At 33.8% G+C, this 26,120-nt stretch overlaps 1 protein-coding gene across 1 annotated transcript in view; it reads right to left on the reverse strand.

Moving 5' to 3' along the window:
* LOC129224654 (paired box protein Pax-6-like) overlaps positions 1-25,844 on the reverse strand; it is a 163,859-nt gene extending 138,015 nt beyond the window's left edge. Inside the window, exon 1 of the mRNA XM_054859189.1 lies at positions 25,780-25,844. Coding sequence (XP_054715164.1) covers positions 25,780-25,844 — 65 coding nt within the window. The remainder of the gene's footprint in view (positions 1-25,779) is intronic.
* Between the last annotated feature and the right edge of the window lie 276 nt (positions 25,845-26,120).

A 26,120-nucleotide genomic window follows, 5' to 3' on the forward strand; every position in this document is an offset into this window, starting at 1 on the left:
CAATGATTCCAGTTCCACAATTTGATTTTGTCATCCATTGCTGCAACTGTTCGTTCTGTCAAAGAATTCTTTTAAGAATACCCATTCAGTTGTTGATATAGTAGTACTTGTTGATTTGTGTTGTGTTAATTGAATTATTATTTTTTTTTATTGGAATGACTGGATTCTACTTTTATCCTTAAATCAATGTAATTCATTCTTCAATCACACATTTCACAATCTACTTACATGTGCTCAGCACTGAAGAAGGGTGTTTTAGAACTTTGAAGTTTATTTGCTTTCATAAATCAAAATGTTTTGAATGTGGATCGATAAAAAAAAACACCTAAAAATTTTTGAATCCTTAACCATCATCTATCATTTTTCTTTTTACAAAGCAAGTAATACCCTGTTAAAAATTAATGGCATTAAAACATAAAAGTGTTTAAATAGATAATATATGAAAAGAATTGACGAAAATATCTAACTATCAAATATAAATATATACATATAGTCTTAGAAAACGTTTTCTTGGAAAGCTTCGATTTGAAATAAGTAAAGAAACAAGCTTTCGGATAGGAATTATTTAATTTTTTTTGTTTTTTAAGGCCTGATTTATGTAAAATAAAACAATGCAGTAAAAAAAAGGTATAAAAACAGCTGTTTCAAAGCTTCAAAAAGCCACTCTTCAGTGCTTATACAGTTTATATTTCTAGGAAATTGAAACTACAACGAAAAGGCCAGTAGCTTAATTGGAATCGTTTCTAAACTTTTTTGATCCTAAAAGTAAAAACAAAAAGAAAATGTGGTCCGTGTCTCACCCCCCCCCCCCCGCCCCCTTTCTATTTTTTTAGCAATAAGTCCTCTGTTTGTTTTAAATTTAGTCAGTAAGGTATGTTTATGTAAAACATAATTTTAAGGACAAGTGCTCATCTTCAATTATATTTTTTTAACATTCCGTTTTTAAAATTAGAGCTGGGCCAAAGCTGCGAAACCACCCAAAACAGTTTTCTAATTTTTTTAAAATATCGTCAAAGGTAAAAATCCTGCTTAACATAAACACAGTGCTGCAAAGTGGAATACATTTTTATTGTTTTTTTTTTTTTTTTTTTGCATTTGTGGAGATGAAAATTTTTTTAAATTGCACATAATAAACGCGTCGGTTGTTTCAAATACACACGTACGGATTTGAGCAAAACAATCTTTTGAACGCATGCTCTCTGATTCGCCAAATCTTTCTCTCATTTTCATGTTATTTTATTTCGATAAAAAATTGTCAGTCATTATTATTTCTCTTTTTACAAATATTTTTCTCATTTTGATTTTTTTTCCTTTTTTCCTTAAAAACTTTAAAAAAAAATGAATTTTGGTTGCAAAAGAAAATGCATGGCAAAAAAAGATTATTATTATAGAAAAATATTTTTAAAAAAATGAAGAAGAAAATAACTACAGAAAAAAAATAAATACTTCATCACACCTAAAGAGAATATTTGATGCCAAAGCCCGGTTAAAACGGATAAAGAAGTTTTCAACTCATTTTCGCCCATAACTTAAGTTTTTACAAGCTTTCTACGTACTCTTTCCAACATGGCTTTAAAGAAATGCCACGGATAGCAAGAGAGTTTCTGGGGAAAGTTTCTCCACCTCCTCACAATGCACAAGCCCCAAACATCGCGCCCACATCCACAACAACTACTTCACTTCGGGATTCCCCTCCTCGCAAGAAAAGGAGATACGTGTAAGTCGCACTGCAAGAACAAACGACATTCTTTCGGACACTCCGAGTATCGGAGGATTTCTGTTCCGATACCCGAGGATTATCTGGCCGCTCAAAAGAGGGATTACGGCGGCCTCCATTGAAGGTTCCCCCCACACCTCTCAACTTGAGTCCTCCCCAGTTTTTTGCGGCGAGTTCTTAAGAGGGGGTCAATTCTCCAGCAGAATGTGGAGGACTCCGGGTGACTAATCTCTACATCTTTGGGGGAGAGGATGTGCAACGAGAATGCTCCTTGGCGCTTGAGGACGGTAAGATTTTCAGGTGACACGCGAAGAAGTGATGGAGAAATAAAAATATCAAGAAAAAGATTGTTATGTTTATGAAAATTAAGGCAACCCACAACAGGTTGCACTGGAAGAAATTGTGAAAAATTATAAGAAAAAAAATGAGAAGCTGTGAGAAAATAAGGCACACACAGGAAATTAATAATCGTTAAAATTTGCCCTACATTATATATTTATTATTTTCTGTAAAAGAGCATTGAAGAAAATATCTATAATCTGAATTTAAAGCGGTTCCAGAAAAAGACTGACTTAGACAACAAAGATACTCGCTGAGTAAATACAAAGAAAATATACTTAATTAAAGGAACTACAGCGAAACCCCGATTTTACGTCCCTCCAATCTAAGTTTTCCCGCTTTTAAATTTTTTTTCATCCGGTTCCATCATCAATTTTTCTTAATGTACTTTCCGTATTTTACGTACTATTAACCCAGTCCCTTAAGAATTGTATAATCGGGGCTTCACTGTATCTGCAAATTTGATCGGAGGATCCCGGGTTCGATCCTAGCCGGTCGAAGATCCACCGTCTTTATTAGTTGTGACTGGGGAACGTTAAATATGCTCGTGGTCAGAAAGTCCTCCAAGTGAAACGATACCCCTGGAGGTTCTTTACCACAGATTGCTCGGCTCCTGGTCTGGATTAAAAAATCAGAGCTGTCTTCAGGGCTCCATCCAACTGGTTAAACCACAAATAGTGGTAGGTACGGGGGACTCTGAAGCGAAAAAAAAAAAGTCTGCAAATTAGTGACCGATTAGAAATCGATCCGGTCTGATCTAAATAATTCTTACTCGAAGCAAAAACGCATAATGACAAAAAAAAAGTTATACAAAGTTTCACTTGATACGATTGCCAGCGCTTCTAGCGTTAATGCAGAACCAGAAGGACTACAAAGATGGATAGTTCCCACAAACATTTAGTACAATTTCCTATTTAAAAAAAAAATCATAAACAGCCATCATTTGACAAACAGGGAGAACTTTTAATGGTTATGAATCAGATTCTTTTTGAGGGAGGGGAGGGGGCTAAAATGAAAGTAAGTGCATCAACCCAGTAAATGATAAGCACCCCATACAGTGGACAAACACTGCATTTTGTAGTCAATTTCTGTTTTGGAAATGAGGAGCAGGAATTTTCTGTATTATCAATTCATCTGAAAAAAAAACTTTTGAAGCCTCATTTTTTATATAACAAAAAATGTCTATATTCATTTTCTGAGGTGTATTCATTCACTAATCGGTAGGCCTCAGGTCGTAAAAACTTTTATGTTTGTTTTGCTTTTATGGAGAAATACTGTTACATTTTTTGCATGCAGAATTTTTTCCCCTTCAATATCCTTTTTAATTGTTATTTTTTAAACGAAGTATTCCTAGATTCGCTTTTTCATATCACTTTTGGACTTCTCAATTCCAGCAAACAATCCTTTGAACCTATTGTTGCAAAATCTTTAAACATATACTTTGCTTTTTGAATAATTAATTTCAAGTGTTAGATTCAAGAAGAAACAAATAGTGGGCCATTCCACGGAGGATCGGACATTTTGACTTGCGCTTGACAACTATATATATATTTTTTTTTTTCAGAAGTAATATTTAAAATCGTTCTAAGCAATTTTTTACTTAAGAAATCAGACATACATGTCTGATTTCTCAGCCAAAAATATTGTTTATTTATTACAAGTTTGAAGTGTGAAATATAGAAATGAAATATAGAGCAAAATGTTTGCTTTTCCATGTGAAATGGCCCGTTTCCTACTAATCCCTGATTTCGTGTGTCGAGTAATAGAATTGCGCTGAAGTATATTTTACTGTCATCAGAGAGAAAAGACCCGGGTATCAGAATACGAGAAATTTTCTTGGTTCTAAAAAGGAGGATACATTATTAGTTTTGCATTCTGCAGCGACGATCGCAATAGCGAATTTTTTTAACCTAACATGTGAGAATGATTTTTGAGATATGATTATTCTAACATAAACGATGAATAAAAAAAAAAGAATTGTGTGTCGGAAAGTCACACGATAGAAGTGAAACTTATATCTTTTCCTTACTTTTTCTTTTTTTTTTAACATTCGGAACTGTTTCTTCACCCGTACGTTTTTTCTCATGCCACTTTGTTTTTTTTTTCTTTTTGCGCCTAACGCGAAACTAAACAATACTTGAAATCCGTTTTTTAATTGTTGCTAAAAACAATGAAAATTAATAGTTATTATAAAGTTAATTTTGTTAAAGGTTAGCAAACTATTTTCAAGGCTGAATGTGAATTACGCTTTTAAATTGTGACTTGACTTAAATCAAAGAAACCTGAATTTTTTGAAAAGTTTAAATCCACAAATATATGCCTGCTTAAGTTCAGACTGGAAATTTTTTTTTAATTTATTAACAAAACTAATTTTATAATTACTAATATTTTTCATCGTTTTTGGAAACAATTTAAAAGCGGAGGTATTTTTACTTTATAATTACTATTATTTTTCATTGTTTTTAAGAACAATTAAAAAAACAACTACGTCACTTCCGTCGCCAAAAAGTTTGCCGATCAAAATTTCAAAATCCTCGTATAAAAAAAAAAATCATTTCAAAATGTTGTCTGAGGGAAAATCATCTTGAAATTTCTTTCATTATTGCATTCTGCCGAAAAAAAAAAGCGAGAAGTAAAATTCTCCGCAAACGAAAACTTGTAATTTGGATGATAAAATAGAAATTATTTTTAAAGCCTGAATATATCAAAGCTTTTAAAACCCAAATAGTGGGAGTAGAGATGTGGTTTGTACCTGCAAAGGGAGAATCATCTTTCGCCGAAAGCATTTCCTGTAAATGTGCCTTTTCCGTTATTAGTGTCTCACGGCACAAGTGTGGAGATTACAGTGTTTACCACTGTCAAGTGCTAGTACGTTTCAAAGTTAATCATTCTAACTGGAGATAGCAGCAGGCATAGAATATGATTCTGTCCTAAAAATTATTACTTAAATACTAGAAATTTAATCGTGGCTTATGGTTACTGATAGTATATATTTTGTTGTGTTACATACACAATTCACATTCATTATTCATTAAATACAAGTAATTTAATCGTGTCTAATGGTTACTGATATAGGGGAGGGTGGCCCAAAGCGGGTAGGTTAACGAAGAACGCTCGAATGTTGCAGTTTTTGGATTTTTATCGCAACAATTTCGGTTTTATTTTTTAGCAGGGTTCTTGTACTTCAAAATTAAAAGTGATTTTTGCATTATTTCAAACCCAATATTTATTTATTTATTATCAAACATTACAAGCAGTTGAAAAAACCGCTTTGCCCAACCAGGGGGCCTAAAGTGGGTAAGTTTAACTAATTTCAGTTTGGTACATTTACCAAATATGAAGTTATAAATGATTAAATTAATTGACTTGCTAACTGCCATTATAAAAAAATATATAAAAAGTTATACTTATCCTGTTTGAATTGAAAATCTAAGTCAGCACATTTGTTTATAAAGCATAAAGAAATAACTGATTAAATTAATAGACTAACTAATTGCCATCATAAAAAATAACTTTTTAAAGTTATACTTCTATTGAAATAAAAAATCTAAGTCAGCATATGTGTCAAGAAATTATAAATAAATATATGATTAAATCTTATACCCGCTTTGCTCGAAGGCACTTTTTTATTTTAATAATTATAACCTTAAATTTAAAAACGAATCAAACGAAATGATCATCGTAGTTTGTTGGTAGATAGTGTCAGAATAACGTATTATCATTGATATTTAAAAATATAAACTGGTCTTCGATTAATCAAAAATTTCATACCATCAGTTTTTTTTTTTTTTTTTTGATATGTATAATTTTTCTTATTTTAAGCCTGACTACGCCATGCAGCTTCGCTGTGACTGATTGAAACTCGGAAGTGTTCAGGTAAAGACGACATACGCATATATCGCAGCTTACACACAATGCGGCGGCATACGAATGACTACCCGCTTTGAGTGACCTACATGCATTGTTCCACCCTCTTTAGTAGAGTTACATACACCAGTGGCTTAGCTACAGAGGAGCGGGGGGGGGGGAGGCGGTCTACCCCCTGGGTGTCACCCGTTTGGGGTCAAGGTTTTGAATATACGAAGTTAAAACGCATTTTTTAAACGAGAAATTTGAAGATTTTCTTGGAGGAATACCTCCGCGCCTTTTCTTTCCCACCCGAAATCATGGAGTGAATACTATACTCAGGATTAGGTTCACATTATCAATACTAAGACCTAATAGTGACTTCTTTTTATACTTTAAAACTGAACCACATTATCTTTCCCTGCGTTTGAGATGCGTCTGAAATAATTAAGGGCCGTCAATTTCATACACCTCCTTACTTTTTTGACCTCTCGACATTTACGTCTATAGCCAGTAAAAGCGTTCATAGTTCTAATTTGTCTTTTGTACAATAGCCACTACAAATTTCGTTACAACACAAATGTGATTGTTTCTGAAAATGTATGAATTTCATGTTTACACACACACACACACACACACACACACACACACACACACACATATATATATATATATATATATATATATATATATATATATATATATATATATATATATATATATATATATATATATATATATATATATTTGCATTTGTAGGGGACACACCACAAATTATTGCCCCGGGAGTCATCCACGCTAGGTACGCTACTGCATAAAAAAAATGACATTCTAAACCACACGTTACTTACTGTATTTAAAAAATGGAAATTTAAAAGATGCAATAATTTCCGTTAAAAATTTCTTCGTTATGGCCTTTGACTTATGAACTAAATGTTAAGAAATCGTTAGAATTTCATCTTTTGAATGAATTACGTTCATTGGGTTATGAAATCAAAGCATTATCTTTTCTACCTTCTTTTAGATCATAATTGCATTTTTTCTTGAAAGTTCCAAGAGCACTTAGCTTATCTGCGCTTGTGTCCCAGAAATTAGTTTTCATTAAAAATTGAAAACTTGTATTGCGTCATTCCGTCGATTATGAATTCCAGAGAAAAAAAACAATCCTAGCAAGCAAAAAACTGTTTTATCACTGAAAACAACAGAATACAGTCCATAGAAACATAATCCATTGTTTATGTTTCTATGGACTATAGAAACATAAACAACGGATATAACAGAAATATAATTCGTTGTTGAAGAAATAATAAGAAACAAACTGCTAAATAAATTGGAGAAATTTCCAAAATTTTATCATAGCCTTTTTCCACACATCTTGTAAAGTGTTTAAGTTAATAAAATAATTAAAAACACTGTCTGAATAAGAAATGTTTTCTCAATTTAATTTCAAGAAGCTGTGAACTAAATTCATAGTACGGGCTTCCATTAGCTGAGATTGAATTCTAATTTTTTTCTATTTCAAGAAAGCATTGTAAAAACATTATTTTCAAGTGTCTTCAATTTGATCTGCAAGTATTGTGCGCCTAAACTTATTATTATTTTTCTCTCTGCCAAGCGAATACAGGAAACAAACAAAATAAAAATGAAAAACTAAAGCGATTAAATAACGAAAAGAGCGACGAATAAGATGACCAGAAAACTTCGGTAAACAGAAGACGTATTTCCGATGTCATTCTTTTCCATTTCTGTGCATTTAAAAAATAATCGGCCCATTTGACGAATGGATGAATCTCCCAGGGCTGCGGCGTAACATTCGAAAAAGGAGTGGGAGGGGTCGAAATCAAAATAAAAATCCCTGGAACACTCTGAATAGATCATATCGGCCAATTTAAAGCAGAATATAATATCAGTTCTCGGAATAAGCCGCCTTTCTTTGCGAGCGGAGCATAAAGCGGTGATGGATGGGTCGTCTGCATCCACGTGACAGGGAACGGACGGCCAAAAAACCCCTTTTAAACTTTTTCGGTCTGTGTGCGCCATCTGGGGGGATCGCGCGCAACGACCAAGCTCTACCCCAGCCTTCCAAAAAGCGTGTCTTCGCCTCTGCGCTGCAATTTCCAAAGGCTCCTTTTCTTAAACTGATAAATTGAGCTTCGGTCGACACTCGTGTCGATTTAATGTACATTCTATGCTATTTCTTCTTCTTTTTTTTTCTTTTTAATTTATATTTTGGGGGTTAGGGTAGAAGGGACGAACACAACACACTAAAATGGCTTATGTGTCAACCCGAAAGAGTTGCACAAATGCACTCTAAGAGGTTGATTAAAATTCAGAATAGCAAATAGATATTAGGTATTGATAACTTATATCTTTTTTTATACGTATGAATCCAGTCCACTGAATCTCTGCAGAAGTGGTTCTCCTTATAGGCAGTGGTGTTAGGGTATACTCCCAGTGGTACACACAAGGGAGGGATCCGAACCCCTCCCATAGATCTTACCCCCCCCCCCCTTCCCGATTGATTACGATTCAATGTATTTTGTACGTAAAATAATTTCACACAGAAGTAACAAAATTTTCAGTTTTAATGAGTGAAAGAACAAAATCCTCATTTTAAAAGATTTTTAAGAATATTGAGTACTTTTCTTGTTACGAATTGACTATCAGAAGCAAAATGATGATTATAAATGAATACACTGTAATAAAAACCATGCTTTTAGTTTTGTAATTACAGATTAAAACGAGATTCTATGAACTTCCATAGCCATATGGTGCAACGATGTATTTGTTTTGCTCAATCCATTTTTAAATTATGAGAAAAGTACAAGCGTAAATTATTTTGTTTTCTGGAAATTTATTTGATTAAAATTTCGTTTAATAATACCAATCATTTGCTCAATAGTTTATTTTTTACTGTTTTTCGTTCTCGAGAATCGACAAAATCAAGTCAAAATGTTTGGCGGCGTATTGGGGTATGATATGAGAATGAGGATTTCTATCTTGGACAAATCCCTTACAGAATTCTTGTGTGCGCCACTGTATACTCCATATACGCGCAGTACACTCTCAAACATTTTTTAAACATATAGCGTATACTCTCAAACTTGAAAAATTTTCATATTATGACATATTATGTATATAATCGCATACACATATTGTGCATAACTGATTACTGGAAGTATACCCTCAGAGAATTTGATGAGAACATCACTGCAGGCATTTTTCTAATAAAAAAATAAATAAAATTCAGACCAGAAAGGGTAAATTGTTTACTTGTCGTGTCCGTTTTCAAAACGAGTGAGATCTGAGTACAGGGACCAAAAATATAGCAAATAGTAAGCCGTAATTCATGCTTTTGGTAGTCGTTATAGAGACTCCAATTTGATGAAGGAAATTTTTGATTGCAATTGCTTTTAACTTTTCTATTTATCAGCTTTAATGCGTAATTTGTCGGACAATGTCGGACTTGTAAACGGGCTCTACTAGAAAAAGAAAAATGTTCGTGGTTAATGGAATTTGATTGCGATTTCCTTTAGCATTCTATTAAAATAATTTGATTTTAAACTGTTTGGTTCTCGAAAGATACCAAAATTTTACCGACAGAGTGGAGTAGTGGTTAGACACTGTTCTCTTACGCCCAAACACGTAGGTTCAAACCTGGTTCCAGTCGATGGATTTTCAAGATGCGGAAAATCGACAGCGTCGTATGATTATGCGGCATGTAAAACATCCCTCGAAGTACTCAATTGGCTTGAAGTACTCCGGGCAAAATTAAATTTCTAATGCAGTTTTGCATCGGAGACAGCCCAGTGTCTCCGTCTAGTGGGAAATTGAGTGCCAAAATTCTCGTGATAAAAGTAATCGCCGATAGTGGTGCCTCATGAAAGAATGAATGCTATATCGAAGGATCGTCTGCAAAAGGTTGTGCCTCTCACGCAACCCCATTAGAAAGAAAGATGTAATTAAAGCACAGTTGTGTGTAGTTCTATGAATTGAGTGAACCTCAAACCACGAATATTATTACTCAAGTGTAACTTCGGTGTTTAGTGTACAATGTTAGGTAATGAAACTTCATTGATTCCTACTTTTAAAAGTTTAAGCAAGAAACACAACCATATACATTTTTCAGTAAGTTTATAACATTAGTATCTCATTTTGCAATGAAAGGGGCCTCCAAAATGAACCAGATCCTTTTCTAGGCAGTTCAGAAACTTTTCGCATAGCTTCGTTTCATAGACTAATAATAAGAGTAGACCGAGCTTTCCCAGACTTGCTGATGAAAAAACTGGTTCATGGATACATCATGTGACTGGTGGAAGGCTTGGCGAAAACTTAGGCAGCATGGTTGCTAGATGGCAACATTATCTGTAGTTGGGCACTCGACATGTATTTTAAGACGTAATGTGTTTTCATTATAATTTTTTCCCAGTTTGCAGAGATTGAACTGTTTTTCTTTTAGTTATGCATTATTTTGGCATTAGTTTTTGATCATAGTTTTCACAAACTTTTATTTCATTTGGAACGGCTACGTCAGCGTTGGCGTGAACGTAATGACGTAAACGTTTTGCGTTAACGCAAAAATGTACTAATCGGCATCTTAAATTGAAATTTTAGGTAAAAATCTTACCATTTGCCGATTCTTTTTGGGCGCTTGCGTCTTTAATTGCTCAGAGAGTTATTGAAATTGACTTAAAAAAAATGCACAATACGATCTAAACGAAAAACTCACTATATTAACAAAATATTTACAACTTAGAATAACAAATTTACAAATCGGACTCCATAAAAGATCATTCTTCCGTGATTCATCAATTCTATTTATTTTATTTCTCGCGGGCGTTGATCGTCTGCTGCGATCAATGCCCGCTGTTGCTAGGATATCCACCAGTCACATGGTTTGGTTTATGAGCAGCAAAAGGGTTGCCATAGCTCGGTCTACTCTTATTATTAGTCTATGCTTCGTTTCTTACGCGTAATAAACTCATTGAGCTATACTACACCAGACGTTCCTTACATTCATGATTTTTTTTCCCCGTGCGCAGAGCATCTTCACTGTTAAAATTTTTCGTGAAATTTTACGGTAAAAAGTCGTGCCATCCATGTTGTCAGTACTTTTTGCCGCAAAATCCTATTTAACAGTAAAAATTTAAGGTATATGACAGGAAGTTCCGTCCAGAACTAAACGAGCCTACTTTCCCGTATACCAATATCGACTTTCTAGTATCTGATCAGTAGTATCTTAATTAACAAAGATTGCAAAATATATCAAACACATCTTTCTAGCACTTAAAACTGACCCCCTTCTAAAAACAAAATATGTCCTTCTCATCAGATGAAATAAATACGTTAAAAAAACAAACATACGAACAAGAAAAATAGTTACACTTTTTTAATAATACAATTAATATATTTTATAAATAAAAAAATCTCTTTCAAAAAAATAAATGAACAAATAAATAAATGAACTAAAAAGCACGACAAAATAAGTACATTTTGCATATTTTGAACAAAAATCCCTTAACACCTCTTTCTTCAACAAAGTACTCCAAATTTTATTTTATTTCCCGTTAAAATTAATTAACTGAAACTTTTGAATGAAAATAAAGACAAATTATCTCATCAGCTATTTCACAGCAAAAAACGCAGTGTTGAGGATTCGGAGCCGAACTGATGTTGAGGTAAAGGTGATAGAGCCAGAGCCGCGGCGGGGGGGGGGGGGGGGCGGATCGAAGGCTTTAAAACTCCAAGAGTCGGGAGGTGGTCATTTTCCTACCGACTCCACAACTTTGGTAAAAACATTTACGTCTTGGATTCGATTCATTTTGATTCAATCACATTTATCTCTAACTTTCATCATAATGTAAAACATATACGAAATATGAGTTTTCGATTTTAGGTAACAGCTTTTTTTTTTCTTCCTGAAATCAAAATTGTGAAGATATTCAAAATCTGTACAATTTTTTGGAGCCATAATTTTTTTTTTGTGCTGTCGCTAACGTTAAATTTTTTTTAATTATGTAAAAATTACCCTAAAGTAGCTAAATCAAAAAAAAAAATCTAATTGGTGTTCTTTATCAATAGCTTTTTTCAACCAAGATCCAGGGTCCGTTCTTTCGATTTTTTTTTTCAGAAAGGGTGGACTAAAAGTGTATATTCAATACAAATTTCATCGGAAAATACAAAATCATACCCACGTATATGATGCAGAAACATTAATTTTTCAAAGCAAGAAGAGTAGTAACACCCCCCCCCCCCTTCTGCTGACACTCCTGAAAGACGGGTTTAAACACCAGCCTGGTGTTGCCTTCTTCGAGCCTGGCAACTTCTAATTGTGTTTCTGAGTCAAATGAACTGCCACATCTGTCGATCACGTGTAAGACGAAATGTAATTCAAATGATTAATAAATAAAAGTGAAAACAGTAAGCTGCCTTGGAAGGTAAAGCGCAATATCTACATTTTTTTTTTTTTTTTTTTGCATTTCTGCCATTTATTGTATTGTAAATTTATTGTACAAGCTAGCTTATCTAAATTCCACTGCAAATAAAGCACGAAAAACAAAAGATAAATTTCACGTTTCAACATTTCCTTATGTTGTTAATATGGAATCCAAAACGTATGTCCTTCAAATAATATCTCAGAATCTCATTTCTGAAGATACTGCGCTTTACCTCCCCACTTATTAGTTGACTTTCAATTCGATGAGGTTTAAAAGGTTGCAGAAAGTTAGTTTTCGTTTGCAATAACGATTATTCATTCGAAGTTGTGGTCCTAGACATGTTCCTACGTCAACCCGAACATTGAACAACTCGAACTGGTCCAAGGTCAAGCAGGAAGTTATCAGAGCCACACTGTAGACATATTTTCAAAACCTAGTTCTTTTAATTCACTTTTTTTTAATAAAGATTTTAAAAAATAAATAAATAAATAAATAAATAAATAATGTTCAAAATTGTTCTACCATAACTCTTACTAATTCTTACGCAAAATGACTCCCTGAATCCAAATACGCCTGCCGTTTTCCCTCCATGCATCCCACTTTTTAAAAATGGAGTCCCCAATTATTATTTTTTTTTTTTTTTTCAGTTTTCGACAGCTTTATAGCCATTACTTTTATTTGGAGGAAAAGGGAGCTTTACTTTAACCATTAATACTGTTCTGAGTTGCTAGAGAGATGCAAAGTTCAAAAGCAAGAACATTTGGAGCAAGTTGGGAGACTCATGGGGATATCACCCCCCCCCCCTAAAATATTTAAAAAATCATCAAAACCGATCTTTCCCCCCCCCCTGGGCTTGTTTAACAATATTTTCACTATTTTTTGGCATAAAACCAGAGTAGGACTTACTCCTTTGAGCTTCATTCCGAAAAAATGTTCACCGTTGTAAAAAGAAATAATACATTCTGGAAACATCCTATTTTGCATAGCAAAAACCACGTTCATATTTAAATAAAAACATTAGTTTTTTAAAGCTTTAAGGGAAGGGCGGAGGAGCAATTGACTTTCTCTGCTCCACCCTCCATGACAGGTTTTGGGGGGAGGGGGGGGGGCTCTTACGGTTTTAAACCGTCACCCCTTTGAGTGGACAAAAAATCCGACCCTGTGGTTACTTCTTTAGGATAAAAATAATTTATTAGAAAATAATACACTCTTTTTAAAAATGTTCTAAATTCAAGGTCATAAAACTTATAAAACAAAATAAATTTTAGGAATTCATTTTTCTTTTTAAAGTTAAGAAACATGTTTTTACTATTTAATTTTCTTAGTTTATCAAGACCGTTTCAAATTCACATTCTACTTAAAACAGGAAACATAAGATAAGTAATTAAAGGTCCCAATAACCTAAACGTCAAATTCTGAGGTTAAAGAAAAAAATATCAAATTTTAGACAGACTTATTTTAAAATCATTTTTAATTTTTAAACAAACATTCAGTTCAATCCTGCTTGTGTTATTATTTTTCTAATAAAGCCCCTAATTTAATAAACGTCTTCTAATTTCGCCAAAGTTTCACGAAGATTTGAAGCCTTTCCGTGGTTAGGTTTTCAGTCTAAATTGATTTATTTCTGGTTGTAAAAAAGAGCCATTCGTAACGCGAAATCAAGTGTTTTCACTTTTTGCTCTACGTGTGTTTTCAGTATGGCTCTGATAAGTTGATTGCCAATCCGCTGGGGCTTAAACAATGCCGTTTGCTAAAACAAGGTTGAGAAAAGCTTGTTTGGTTGCAATGATGGTTATTATTGGCGTCGTGCCAATCTAAGAATCCCTCCTCTTTCTACCCAAGCATAAATGATTGCGTTCAAGGTCAAGTATCAAGTTAACGGAGACGCAATATACGTTGATCGTCACAAAATTTAAGAATGTCATGCAAACAAAAATAGTTATTTTGCTTTTTGTTGAATTTTAAAGTTTTAATAATCAGCATCTTTTATTCAACTGATCACTTCTATATACACGGTGACCAAGTGACGCACTAACGAGACAAATTGAGCAAACTTCGCGCTGACAGAGAACTGAGAAATGTAACGTCTGAGTAGAATATCACCTTACAATAGTATTACAGTAACCCCAGCCACATCAGAAGGGGAAAAAAAAAGAACAATCGGCTTCTACCCCTTTCTTGACACCACGGACAGGGCAAAAAGTCGCCTGCCGAATGGCGGCCCGCTCTCCCCCGGGCACTGTTCGCGGCTGCATCCGGTGTCGGGTGACGGCTGATGCCACCCGCCGCTGCCGCCCGCGAATCCTTCCCGCGCACTTGGATGGTTTCGCGGGCGGCTCACGCGATGGAAGGAACAACCTTCAGAATCAATCCTACAACCTTTGCGGTCCCAGGTCAGAAAAAAGAGCTTTCCACTTGATTTGCCCATACGGTAAATTCAGCGTAAAAGAGGGTAAAGTGTCGAATCTCTCACTATACTGCGTAAGAGATTTTCGTGGTGAATTATTTCAGCAGTACAGTAGCAGGTTACGATTAACATGTTCGATACACCGAACCGCCTTCGGCATATCGAACATTTCGGAAAAAAGAGTCTAGTTAATAATGGCTGTCAGAAGCTCGCTGAAACTTCTGGATTTAAGCATGTGAACATTTACAAATTATTTACTAAATAAGATGTTTTTAATTATGTTACTATTATTATAAACAGCACATTTGTTCAACAAGAATAATACAAATCGGAAAATAAAATGGAAATTTGGCAAGGCTTGATGAAAAAAAACTTTAGTTTGTGATAAAAATGATACAGTTAACTTTGTGTTTTGTTATTTAATTTTAAAGATATAAGTACGTTGCAAAGAAAAAAAAAACCCTTAACTTTAGATAAGATTGTTTTAGAATTTAATAACATTTTACAAACTGGAATAATTAATAGAATTGCACAAGAAAATCGAATTTGGTTAAGAAAGTTCCGGAAAACGGAGATTCTACTTTACTGTCGTAAATTTTGCTCCCAATGCAGTCGAAACTGTTTATGGGACCAACATATTTTCTCGTTAAAGACCTGTGTTCGTTATAAACGGAGTCTAGAAAAAATGCATCAGAAAAACATTCTTAGCGGTTATAATCAGCAAAATGTTTACCGTAGCGGAGTGATTATAAAAAATAAAAATGTCATTATCAAATCCCAAATTTCAAAAATAATGCAGAATTATGTTTCGGGATTGGCAAGGAACCCTTTCAATGAAAGCAAAAAACTTTATGCTTTAATAAAAGGGCTCCTTTTTAGTCCAAAACGCGTGTTCGCAATATTTTTGCAATTGTGGCTTCAGTTATCTTAGTTTTCTAGTTCAGTAGCGCTCAGCATTTAATGTTCATTGATTGTAGAAGAAAAGAGACGAGGTCCAAAGAGCGAATTTTCTCGGATTCTGCATTTCATTGGTTTTTTTTTTTTTTACAACGGAAGTTTATAACTTTTAGCATTTATAAGAAAGTTTCTTGCTAATCTATAGAGACACGTGTCTGCAATAGTGATATTTCTGATCTTTTGGCTTTGACATGATGGTTTTATTATTCACTATTTACTCGTGCCTTTAGCGCAGCCAATATTTAACTTCTGAAGATGTCATAACAGACCTTACATCTATTATGGTGACGTCAGGGCCTTCTCTCTGCCAAAAAAAAAAAGTGCAGGAATCCGTTAATGAACAAATGCTTGTTTTTACGCGAAAATATCTTGAATTGCAACGCGAAAAGTTCTTGAATGTTAAAATTTGCATAAAATTTAAAAGAAGTGCAGCGGCTCCGCTCCCGTGAGCTCCTATGCAAATTAAACCGTAGTTTCCGTGAAGGACCGAAATTTTAAAAAATCGACTTTCACTGGTGATTTACCGGAAATATTCGGTCTTTTGCCGATTTTCATGGTATATGAATGTTGCTATTCATCGGCATATGTCCACATTTTCCAGATTTCGCCCTTTGAACTATCGTGCTACTATTGGATTGGTAACGCGTTAAAGGCTGTAGGTAAAGGGGGGGATGCAGCAGGGACGTTTGTAAAAGGGGGAAGATCACCCCGGGTGCTCAGATATAACAGGGTTCCTCATGGTGAATTTTAACTGTATAGCTATTTTAATTTTAATGTTATTTCTTTTTTAAAAATTCTATTATATGTTAACGCATTAAAATTTTTATTATTATTTGATCAATTTCTTGTCGTAAGAGCTCAATTTAGCTTCAAGTGACTATATAGGCTTGCCTGAAATTTTCTTTCCCTTTCATTTTCTAAAAAAAGAAAATAATAATAATAATAAATTAAAAAGAAATTCAAATGAAGCAAATTTACTCTGAAGGCCAAATTAAATCCTTTCAATGGAGTGCTTCTAAAATTTAAAAATCAACTTTTGTTATAAACAATTTCTTTTTTTGGGGGGGGGGCAGAGTTTATTTGCCCTGGGTGGCAACATGTCTTGGAACGACCTTGGGGCTGACCCTCTCGCTATCGCTGTGCTGCGGTTTGTGCCATTTCATTCCGTTCTTTCATTAGTCCCCTAGCGAATCTTCATTTTAAGAAGAGTTTATCCTTTTTTCTCTTGGTTACACAATTTTTGCACTTAATAATTTTTTAAATTTTTTCTCGTGATTCATTTGTTTTCCCTCTTGCAATCAGTGGGCCATGGCAATATTTCAATTGCTCTGAATACATTCCAATTTCTAATTGAACTCGAATAGACGGTAAAAAGCTGGTTCTCGTTAAATTGAGACTCGCCATGCATGAGTTCGACTTGTTTAACTAAAATTTATGCCTATTTTCAGCTAATCATCCGTTTGTTTTCTAACTTCTCGTTAACTTATATAAATACGCCATGGTAAAAAATGCATTTCCCCCCTTTTTTCCATCATTTGCAAACAAGCAGAATTTCAAGGTCACTATTAATCTCTATATTAGAATTGTATCCAATAGCATACCATTATCATCGTTATAGCTTTAAATATCACATTACTAGAGCAGCCAGAAATACCTTAGGGGGGTTTTGATCAAAAATACCTTCGGGAGGTTGTTTTTTTGATCAAAAATACCTCCTAGAGGAAGGTTTTGATCAAAAATACTTTCTGGAAGGCTTATTTTTAAATCAAAAATGCTTTCAGGAGAGAGGGTTTTCTAATCAAAAATACCTTCTGAAGTGATTTTTTTGATCAAAAATAACTTCTCTCTGTGTGTGAAGGGTTTTTTTAAAGTCAAAACAGCCCTTTCATATGCATAAACTACTGTATTAAAATTTGCATTTATGTTAAAACCAATGACTCTGGGGGTGTTTTCACCCCCCCCCCCCTTTCGTTGCGCCACTGTATCACATAAATGTAAAATACCACAGAGTAACTTGAGCTTATGCGAGAGCTGGATCTTTCCAAAAATCATATATTTCTGAAAAGGTAGTACCATCAGAGAAACATAACTTCAAAAGAGGGCCTTCAAAATGTGCGGTTAATGAGAAGACAATGGCTTTTTTACCCGACTGACATGCGCGATGCAAAGGAGAGTAATGTGTTTATCAGTCTATGTATGTATGTTTGTTCCTATGTGGCGTTGTAGAGGCTAATTTGAAATTTACCGATTTATAATCATAATAACTAAGTCAATGAATATTAACTAAAAAGTGTAAAATAAAAATAATTATTAAATAAAAACAAAAAACCTGACTGCGTAAAAACCAAACGAAAACAAAAAAGAAAAAAATATAAGCCCAGTAGTTTAGAATTTCATTTAGTACTACTAAATAACTACTACACTATTAAAATAGTTTTATACGATACACACCATAAAACAAATCATAAATTCAAAAGCAGAATAGAAGGATCAACAGTCGGGGCTCGCTCCGTTTTAATTCAAGGAACCCCGTAAAATTTGAATGGGCCCCGATTGTTGATCCTTCTATTCTGCTATTGAATTTATGATTTGTTTTATGTGTGTGTCGATTATAAAACTATTTCAATGGAGTAGTTATTCAGTAGTACTTAATAAAATTCTAAGCTACTGGGCTTATATTTTTTTCTTTTTTGTTTTCGTTTGGTTTTTACGCAGTCGTTTTTTTTTTTTTTTTATTTAATAAATATTTTTATTAAGCCTCATGTACAGTCAAAAGGGTTCATTACGGTTTTTAATTAAACTACAAATTTATGGTGAAAAACTTACGAGTGCATGGAAATGGAATTCAGAATCACTAGCAAATAAACAGATAAATCAAGCATTATTTATCAATTGGATTTCAAGTCAAGCTGACAAAGAAAAAAAAAAGGAAAAAAATACACAGTGAATTACGGTCTAAAGAGTAAATTTTAGAATGCAATGCTACAAGTAGCTGTAATCTTTAAAAACTATCATAAAAAGACTGAAAACTATAGTTATTTCCCCCCAAAGGCTAATGGAAATTCTTTAGATCTTTGTTATAAAGTTATGTCTATTTTTATCTTTTGAAAGCAAAGAATTTCACTTTATTAGCTCATAATTTTATTGTGTGACTCATGGTAGACAAGTTTTTTTATTTTTTTTTACTTTACTATTGCCACAAAAAAAATAAAAAATAAAAAAATAAATAAAAATAAGAAAAATATACTTAAAAAAAAACGAAGTTGCATGAAAATGTTTCAGTAGAATTGGTAAAATTTCAAATTATCAGTAAAGATCTGCTATTGTAGAACTAAGTTCATTGGCGATATACCTTGTTCAACCCAAAAAGAGCCTCAAATAGCATTTGAGTCAAACATATACTATTGACAATCCCAGTAGCACAGCCAGAAAAACCTTTCTAAAGGGGTTTTCTGGTCACAAATACCTTCTAGGTTTTTTTTTTTTTTTTTTGATACAAAATACCTTCTGGAGGGGTTTTGTTGATCAAAACAGCCTTTCATGTGTTTAAACTACTATATTAGAATACGCATTTATGCTAAAACCAATGCCTCTGAGGTTTTTTTTACCCCCCCCCCAGCTGCGCCAGTGGTCAATTCTAATACGATAGTTTTTACACTTTTAGGCGCTGTTATATATGACCTCCCTGTCCCAGGAGGTAAGTTTTGGGTGTGCTAGTTGCTAAATGTATAATACATACTTAATGATTGTCCCATAACACCTCGGAGAGGAAAGTCACGCAACTCAAAAAAAAAAAGCATTGGAGAAAATCAAGATTTTACACAATAGTAGTTTTAAGTGATTCAGTTTCAAATGCTACAATGCGTTAAAAAAAAAATGTTGTGATGTTTACTGGTTAGTTTTTGTTCTCTAAGTTAATAATGCATACTTAAAGTTCGAACATTTTTCTTCTAAATTATGAAATTTTAATGATGTGTCATTACTGATTATAGTTTTTACGCCTGTACGCCATAGTTAGGTAAGATAACTTCGCGAGTTTTATGGCAAAAAAGAGCATGAAATTTATATTATAAATCCATAGTTGGAAATATTTTTCAAATTTTTGAGTTGTGTCACTTTGCTTGCCGGAGTGCGATATGTTGCGGGCAGTTGTGTTTTACGTACGTTATTAAAGACTCATTTCGGGGGAAAATTATGTTGGATCTACGCATCGAAAGCTTTTGAGTGAAGGTATTTTGCAAACGGGTACCAAAGAGAAACTTAGGCACGAGCGCAGCTGAAAAAATTCACTTCGCATTGAGCAAAAGCTTTTCCTTCTAATTGATTGTGATGAAGCATTACATCCAGTGCTACACTGTTTTGCTTTCATCATAAAATTTGCTCAATTACGTAATTCACTTGAAGGCAACGGATAGCTTTTGTTTCAGTAGCATAGTTTTGGTCTGCTCGAGAGATATGAAGTTTAGTTTGTGACTTTGGGTAGTAATTCCCTTTCTATGGTATCAACAACTGGAAAGGCTAGAATATGAATATTTGATGATTTATTTCATAATTTGACTAGCATTCAAGTATTTTTCGCATCTACTACAGCGGCCCAATGGACTATCTCCACTAAAGTGATAGGGAAGAAAACACCAATGTGCTTTTTTTTTTTTATTTGTCATTCTAAATGAAGTTAAAAAAAATTGAATTAAAAAACTGGTTATTTATTTATTTATTTTTAATCAAAACGTGTCTTACCGCCACGCATTTTTTTTTTTCCCTCGAATTTATTTGATTTTTTTTTTTTTTTTTTTTTGGCTTAATTCATACTCTTTTCATTCGTTGCAGATATCTATCTATTTATCTATCTCTTTGTGTGCGTGCGTAAACTACAACTTCTTACGAAATGCTTTTATTCAAAACTCACAATCAGAGCGCTCTGGCTAATTGATAACGTTTGTAATACTCCATGGCAAGTTGCTGAGATTTAAATGTATTTACTTTTCTTTTGATTTACTGATGGCTGGGGTTTGCAACTCAACTCATCATCCCTTTTCGTCCCTCCAGGAAATGTAGCCCGAGCGATGAAATGCCTCCTGCTGCGCCAAACACTTTCAGTACTGCGATGATGCCATCTCTGCTTTAGCCATTAATTGAATCTCTCCTTCCCCTCAGGAGGAAGATATCCATCCTACTGATTCACTGCATCCATTTTGTTGCACAAATGTAGGTCCCAGCTTTTCCCTCTCTTTCGGATTACTTCCGAAGCATCAAACACTATTTTCGAACTCAAGACTTGGGGTGTAACACACTTGCTTCCAAATGGAGAATAGAAGTTTGCATACAATTAGTAGATAATTTTTTGATTCGATTTTAACGTTTTAGAGGATGTATGGAAGATAACCGTGAGATGTGGCTTTATAAGAAGGGCTTAGTTTGCACACGGAAACTTAGTTCCGTGTGCAAACAATTTTATGTGATTTTTTTCCAATTTTATGTGATTTTTTTTCTTTATTGGAGGAATTCACAGTCAATACATTAAAATAAGTTTTCAAGGTAATAGGGCTCCCATCAGTCTTGTACTAGTAGTTGAGCAATACCAAAGAGCTACTTTTTTTATTTACATGAAAAAAAAAAGAAAGAAACGAACGCTTACTGAAATCGGCAAAAAAAATCTCAACATTGCTCAGAAAGCAATTTATTTCATCTGAATGGATATCAAGCTTACTAAACATGTTAAAACTGGCAAGAAAGGAAGAAAAGCAAAGAAAAATAAGGAACAAGAAAAAGGAAAGAAAATTGCATTTTTCAAACAAACAATATAAAGCAACAAATATATAGACTAGTACTTTTTTCAATCTGAATGAAAAAAAAAATTCTAAAATTGAAGCCAATTTGTGGTTAAAAAGTTTTGCTCTATTTTTTTCTAGATGAACCTTCACAAAACAACTTTTAATAATAATAATAACAATTTTTATAAAGTAATCTAAAATGAAATGAAGTAACTGCTTAAATGAAAAAAATAATAATAATAATAATAAGATGATGAAAGTAACTTTTGCTGCTAAATGAGTAGCAAATAAAATTCGCACTTTTCGTGGATAAAACTCAAATAATTTCTTTTTACAGGGATACTAATAAAGCAACTGTAAATTTATTTTTAAAAGTCTATTGCTTGAAATGCAGTTTTTTTTCCCTTGCATCTGGCCTAATAAAGATTATTTCGATTGATTATCGATACTCATCATTAAAAAAAAAAAAAAAATCTCCGAATTTCTCTTTTCAGAGAACCATTTATAAAACATCCGTAAATTACATTTGAAAAATACACTATTTATACTAAAATTTCTACTTGAAATAACAACCTGTTTCCCTAAATTCCTCATAAACCTAATGGTTAAGAAAGAGCTCTAAATTATAAAACGAGAAATTTAAACAAGTAAACTGCGCTGTGAAAGAAAAAAAACTTGTCTCCAAAGCTAATCCATCAAAATTTTCATTTTTATGAGAATTTTTAAAATGTATGCATATGATTTGAAATTACTGTGCAACTATACACAGAATTTGAATAACGCATCCTGATTAATTGAAGTTAAAATGGCGAAAAGTAATGGCGAGAAAACCTAAAAAAATTTTATCTGAAAGAGAACAATCTTTAGAATATTCAAAGCTTATATTTTTTTTTTCTTTTAAATTAATCAATTATTCTTTTATTTTCTAAATTTTATTTTAGCTCAGCTTACACATTTCTCCTCTACTTAAAGATAATATAATTTCTAAAGATTGCTGCAGATTTTTGGTTCAGAATCTTCTTTGAGTTGAAGTAAAGATAAAAACCAGTCCTCAAATACATGAATAAAATCAAGTTAGCATTTCATATGTACTATTCAGATTTATTGCTATTCATTCTCAAACTTAGTACTCCAGTATTTTCTGCTAGTTCAGCTTAAAAAAGGATTTTAAAAAAAATAATAATAATAAAACGCAGTGTTTTGAGTTACACATTCTTTTTTTTGTTCAACGAAACTTGAAACTTTAGACGTTGAAGTTCAAAAATAAAGTTAACAAGCCCTCCCCCCTCCTTCCCTTTAATAAAAGGGGGAAATAATTAAATAAAACTCTGAAGCGAGAACAATTTTTTTAATCCTCTGGGGGGGGGGGGGGGTGTAGAAAAGAAACACACAAACATGTATGTAAAACGTTACGATCGTCAATAATGTATAAAAAACAAGGCTTCGGGGAATGGGGTACAGTTGTAGTTGTGTCACTATGAAAAAGAATAGAGTATCTCGGATGAAAAGTATATTTCTTTTTAAAAAATCTTTTACATCAAAAGTAAATAAAATGAGAGAGGGGGTTGCAGGAGAACCAAAATTTTCTATTATACAAAATGAACAATGGTATTAATAATGATACTAATGCTAATAACTTAATTTTAAATAAATTTCTAAAAACAAAAAAGAAGAAAATTAATCTCGTTAAGTGGCATACATTAGCTATTGCCAATTTAACTGCAATTTACTTGCAATAAATTTCCCTCGGTTATTTGAAGTTCAGATAACTTTAAATTGTTCGGAAACAATTGCTCATTTATATGGTACATAAACAAAATTCATTACCGAATGGGGAGTTTCTATAAAAAAGAAAAATACCTGAAACTAATCAATCAATTAAAGAAAAAAGAAAGAAAGAAAATGCATATGAGGCAGTAAGAAGCAAAGGGATGTAAGTGGCAAAATTAAAAACTTGCAGATAACCAGTTCAAATTGTAGGTGATCCCATCCTCTGTCTTGGGGAAAAGATATAGTACTAGTAGCCCGGGTAGTGCTGCTGTGTAGCATGCTTTAATAATAAAAAATTAAAAAATTAAAAAAATCAATGAAAGCATACCTAGGACCTTATCTTTAAACCCGTTTTACTCAAAATTTAAAAATATGTTCACTTACATCCCTTTGGTTTTACTGCCTCATATCGACATTTTTAAATTATTTAAAAAATTGCATTATTTTAAAAAAGTTATTTTTAAAAGTTTTAATGTTAAGGGGGGCAAGGGAGCAGTGAAAGGGCCTTTGGAGACCAAAACCACCCTCCAAAAACCCAGGGGTGCTCACTCCCTAAGAGCGAAGGCGCACCCCCCCCCCCAAAAAGTGAAAAATACCCATCACCCCCCCCCCCCTTAAATTTCAATGGCGCAGTCTGCGCCATGACTCCTCCTAGGTGGGCATCCCTGAAAAACCTTAGTTTTAAGCCATATTACCAATCCTTGCGTAACACATTTTTTTTCACATAAAGGCGGATTAGGAACAGTTAGTTATTTTTTAATGATATGCTCATCCACTGGACCTCCACAGCTCAGAGGTAGAAACTCCGCTTCGAATGCCGGAGGTCGTGGGTTCGATTCCCATCGGAGCCCTGGATGTTATTTCCTCCATGTCTGCTGTTAATATTTCTTTTGTTGTCTTATAGGTTAATAAAGAAGTTCAACATCTCGCTATAATGACAACCCATAACTTCATAGTGTTTATTACTATACGACAACAACAACAACATGTATTGTCACCTTAGACCTTTAGAGCAAAAACTTCATATTGTTGTTCTAAGGCTTGGGTGTCTTACTGTGGCTCTGAGGCGGCAGTGTGTGTGTAAGTGACATTAACGAAAATATTGACTTCATACATTTTATTTATAGAACTTGAATAAAACTGATGGAAGCAACATACCTGCCGCCGTCTTATTCACTTCACTTCATGAGCTTATTGGGCAATTTGTGATCTACCAAAGTTTTTACTAGCCCACTAAATTTTTTGAACAGTCGATAACAATCGTAAAACATTTTGTTTACTTGTTTATTTTTTCTTTTAGTACAAAAAAAGGGATCAAGTTTTGCCTTCAACCACCAACTTTCGGTCACTTTTACCCAGAATGCCGCTAGTCGTCGTCATAGCAACGTTTTCTTGGAGGTACATCAAAAGAAGTATAGAATGGTGATTTAAAATTTTCGTGTCAAAAGAATCAGAAAACTGAATTAATTTGACTCTCGATTGAATTTCCCCTTCAATCTAATTACCCGAACGTTAAGGAGGAGCCAAAAAAGTTACTTGATTGAAACGCTTACTTTAAAGTTGATTCATACAATAGACCCATAAAAAAAAAGAATTTTCCAAATTTCTTTTATGATGCTAAACATTAAACTAGTCTCGTCATTTCGCTGTGATGTTCAGTTGTCCTTATACAAATCAATAACCAAACCGAAACACGAATAAAATTTTAGCTGAAACTTCAAGACATATAATCATTAAATGTCTCGTTGTATTTGCTTTGACTAAAATATTTGTTTAGAAATTAAAAGGAAAATGTCTTATGAAAGAATTTCCGTTGCATAAAAATAGTGCACATGCATTCCTTATTTAAAAGGAACATCGCATGAAAGGCATGTAAATAAGCACATACGAACAAAGTAGCGCACATATTTGCACCATTCTGGTAAATTAGTTAATTAACATTATTTTGAGAAAATAATGCATCAGCACTATTTATGCAAAAAAATGTTTTTGTTATGGGCTACTTTTGTCACGGTTCGATATCTGAGCACTGGGAAAAAGGATTCCCTTTGACTTCGAAACACGTGCACCCATTCTTCATTGAAAATAAGAATATTAACACTAATTCTGCAAAATAATGTATAAGCACTAATTTGTCACCTAAATGAGGTGCAGTGGGCCACTTTTTTCACGGTTTGTCTCTTGTGTACGGGAAAAAAAGATTCCCTATGGGTTCGAAACACGTGCACGCCTTCTTCGCTGTTGATTTCTCCTTTATGATCTTCATCAACTTAATGCCATCGCAGAGGGGATCCTTCAGCTATTTGTCTTACGTAACTCCATTCACTTAAACTGAAAATCCATGTGACTCTGAAACACGTGTTGCAAAATTCGTTACAATTTTGCGCCTTATGTTTGTTTTTTCTTTCAAGGTAACATTTGACTGGAGCAACGGTAAATATTTGCAGTTAAATCTTTTCTGGATTTCTAAGATCGTGGAGGAGCAATTTGTGTGCATCTTGGAAACACAATTAGAAGAATTAGTGAACTTACCTGAAAAGAGAGGAAGCGGCGCTCACGGCAAGAGTGGCATCGACGGTCCTGAGGCCAATTTGCATGTGGGAGGGTGGTTTTTGCGTTCGGAAGGTCCCAGGGTGCCCCCCCTCCAAAACAACAACACACCCTCCGAGGCTGACGATTCGGAAGAAAACAAACAAACAGAAAGTGGGGATTCCACAGACGATCAAAAGGGTGTGAAATTCTGCCACCTTCCCTCTCGGTGGGTCCCTCTCTCCCGTCTGGATTCGGACCGAGACGAGAGGGCTCTCTCTGCTCTTTCCCGAGGGGGACGCCCCGCCTCCCCGATCTCCCCTCGTATCCATGGTGACGCCTCA

Source organism: Uloborus diversus, chromosome 1, assembly GCF_026930045.1.
Source record: "Uloborus diversus isolate 005 chromosome 1, Udiv.v.3.1, whole genome shotgun sequence".
Classification (NCBI taxonomy): Eukaryota; Metazoa; Arthropoda; class Arachnida; order Araneae; family Uloboridae; genus Uloborus; species Uloborus diversus.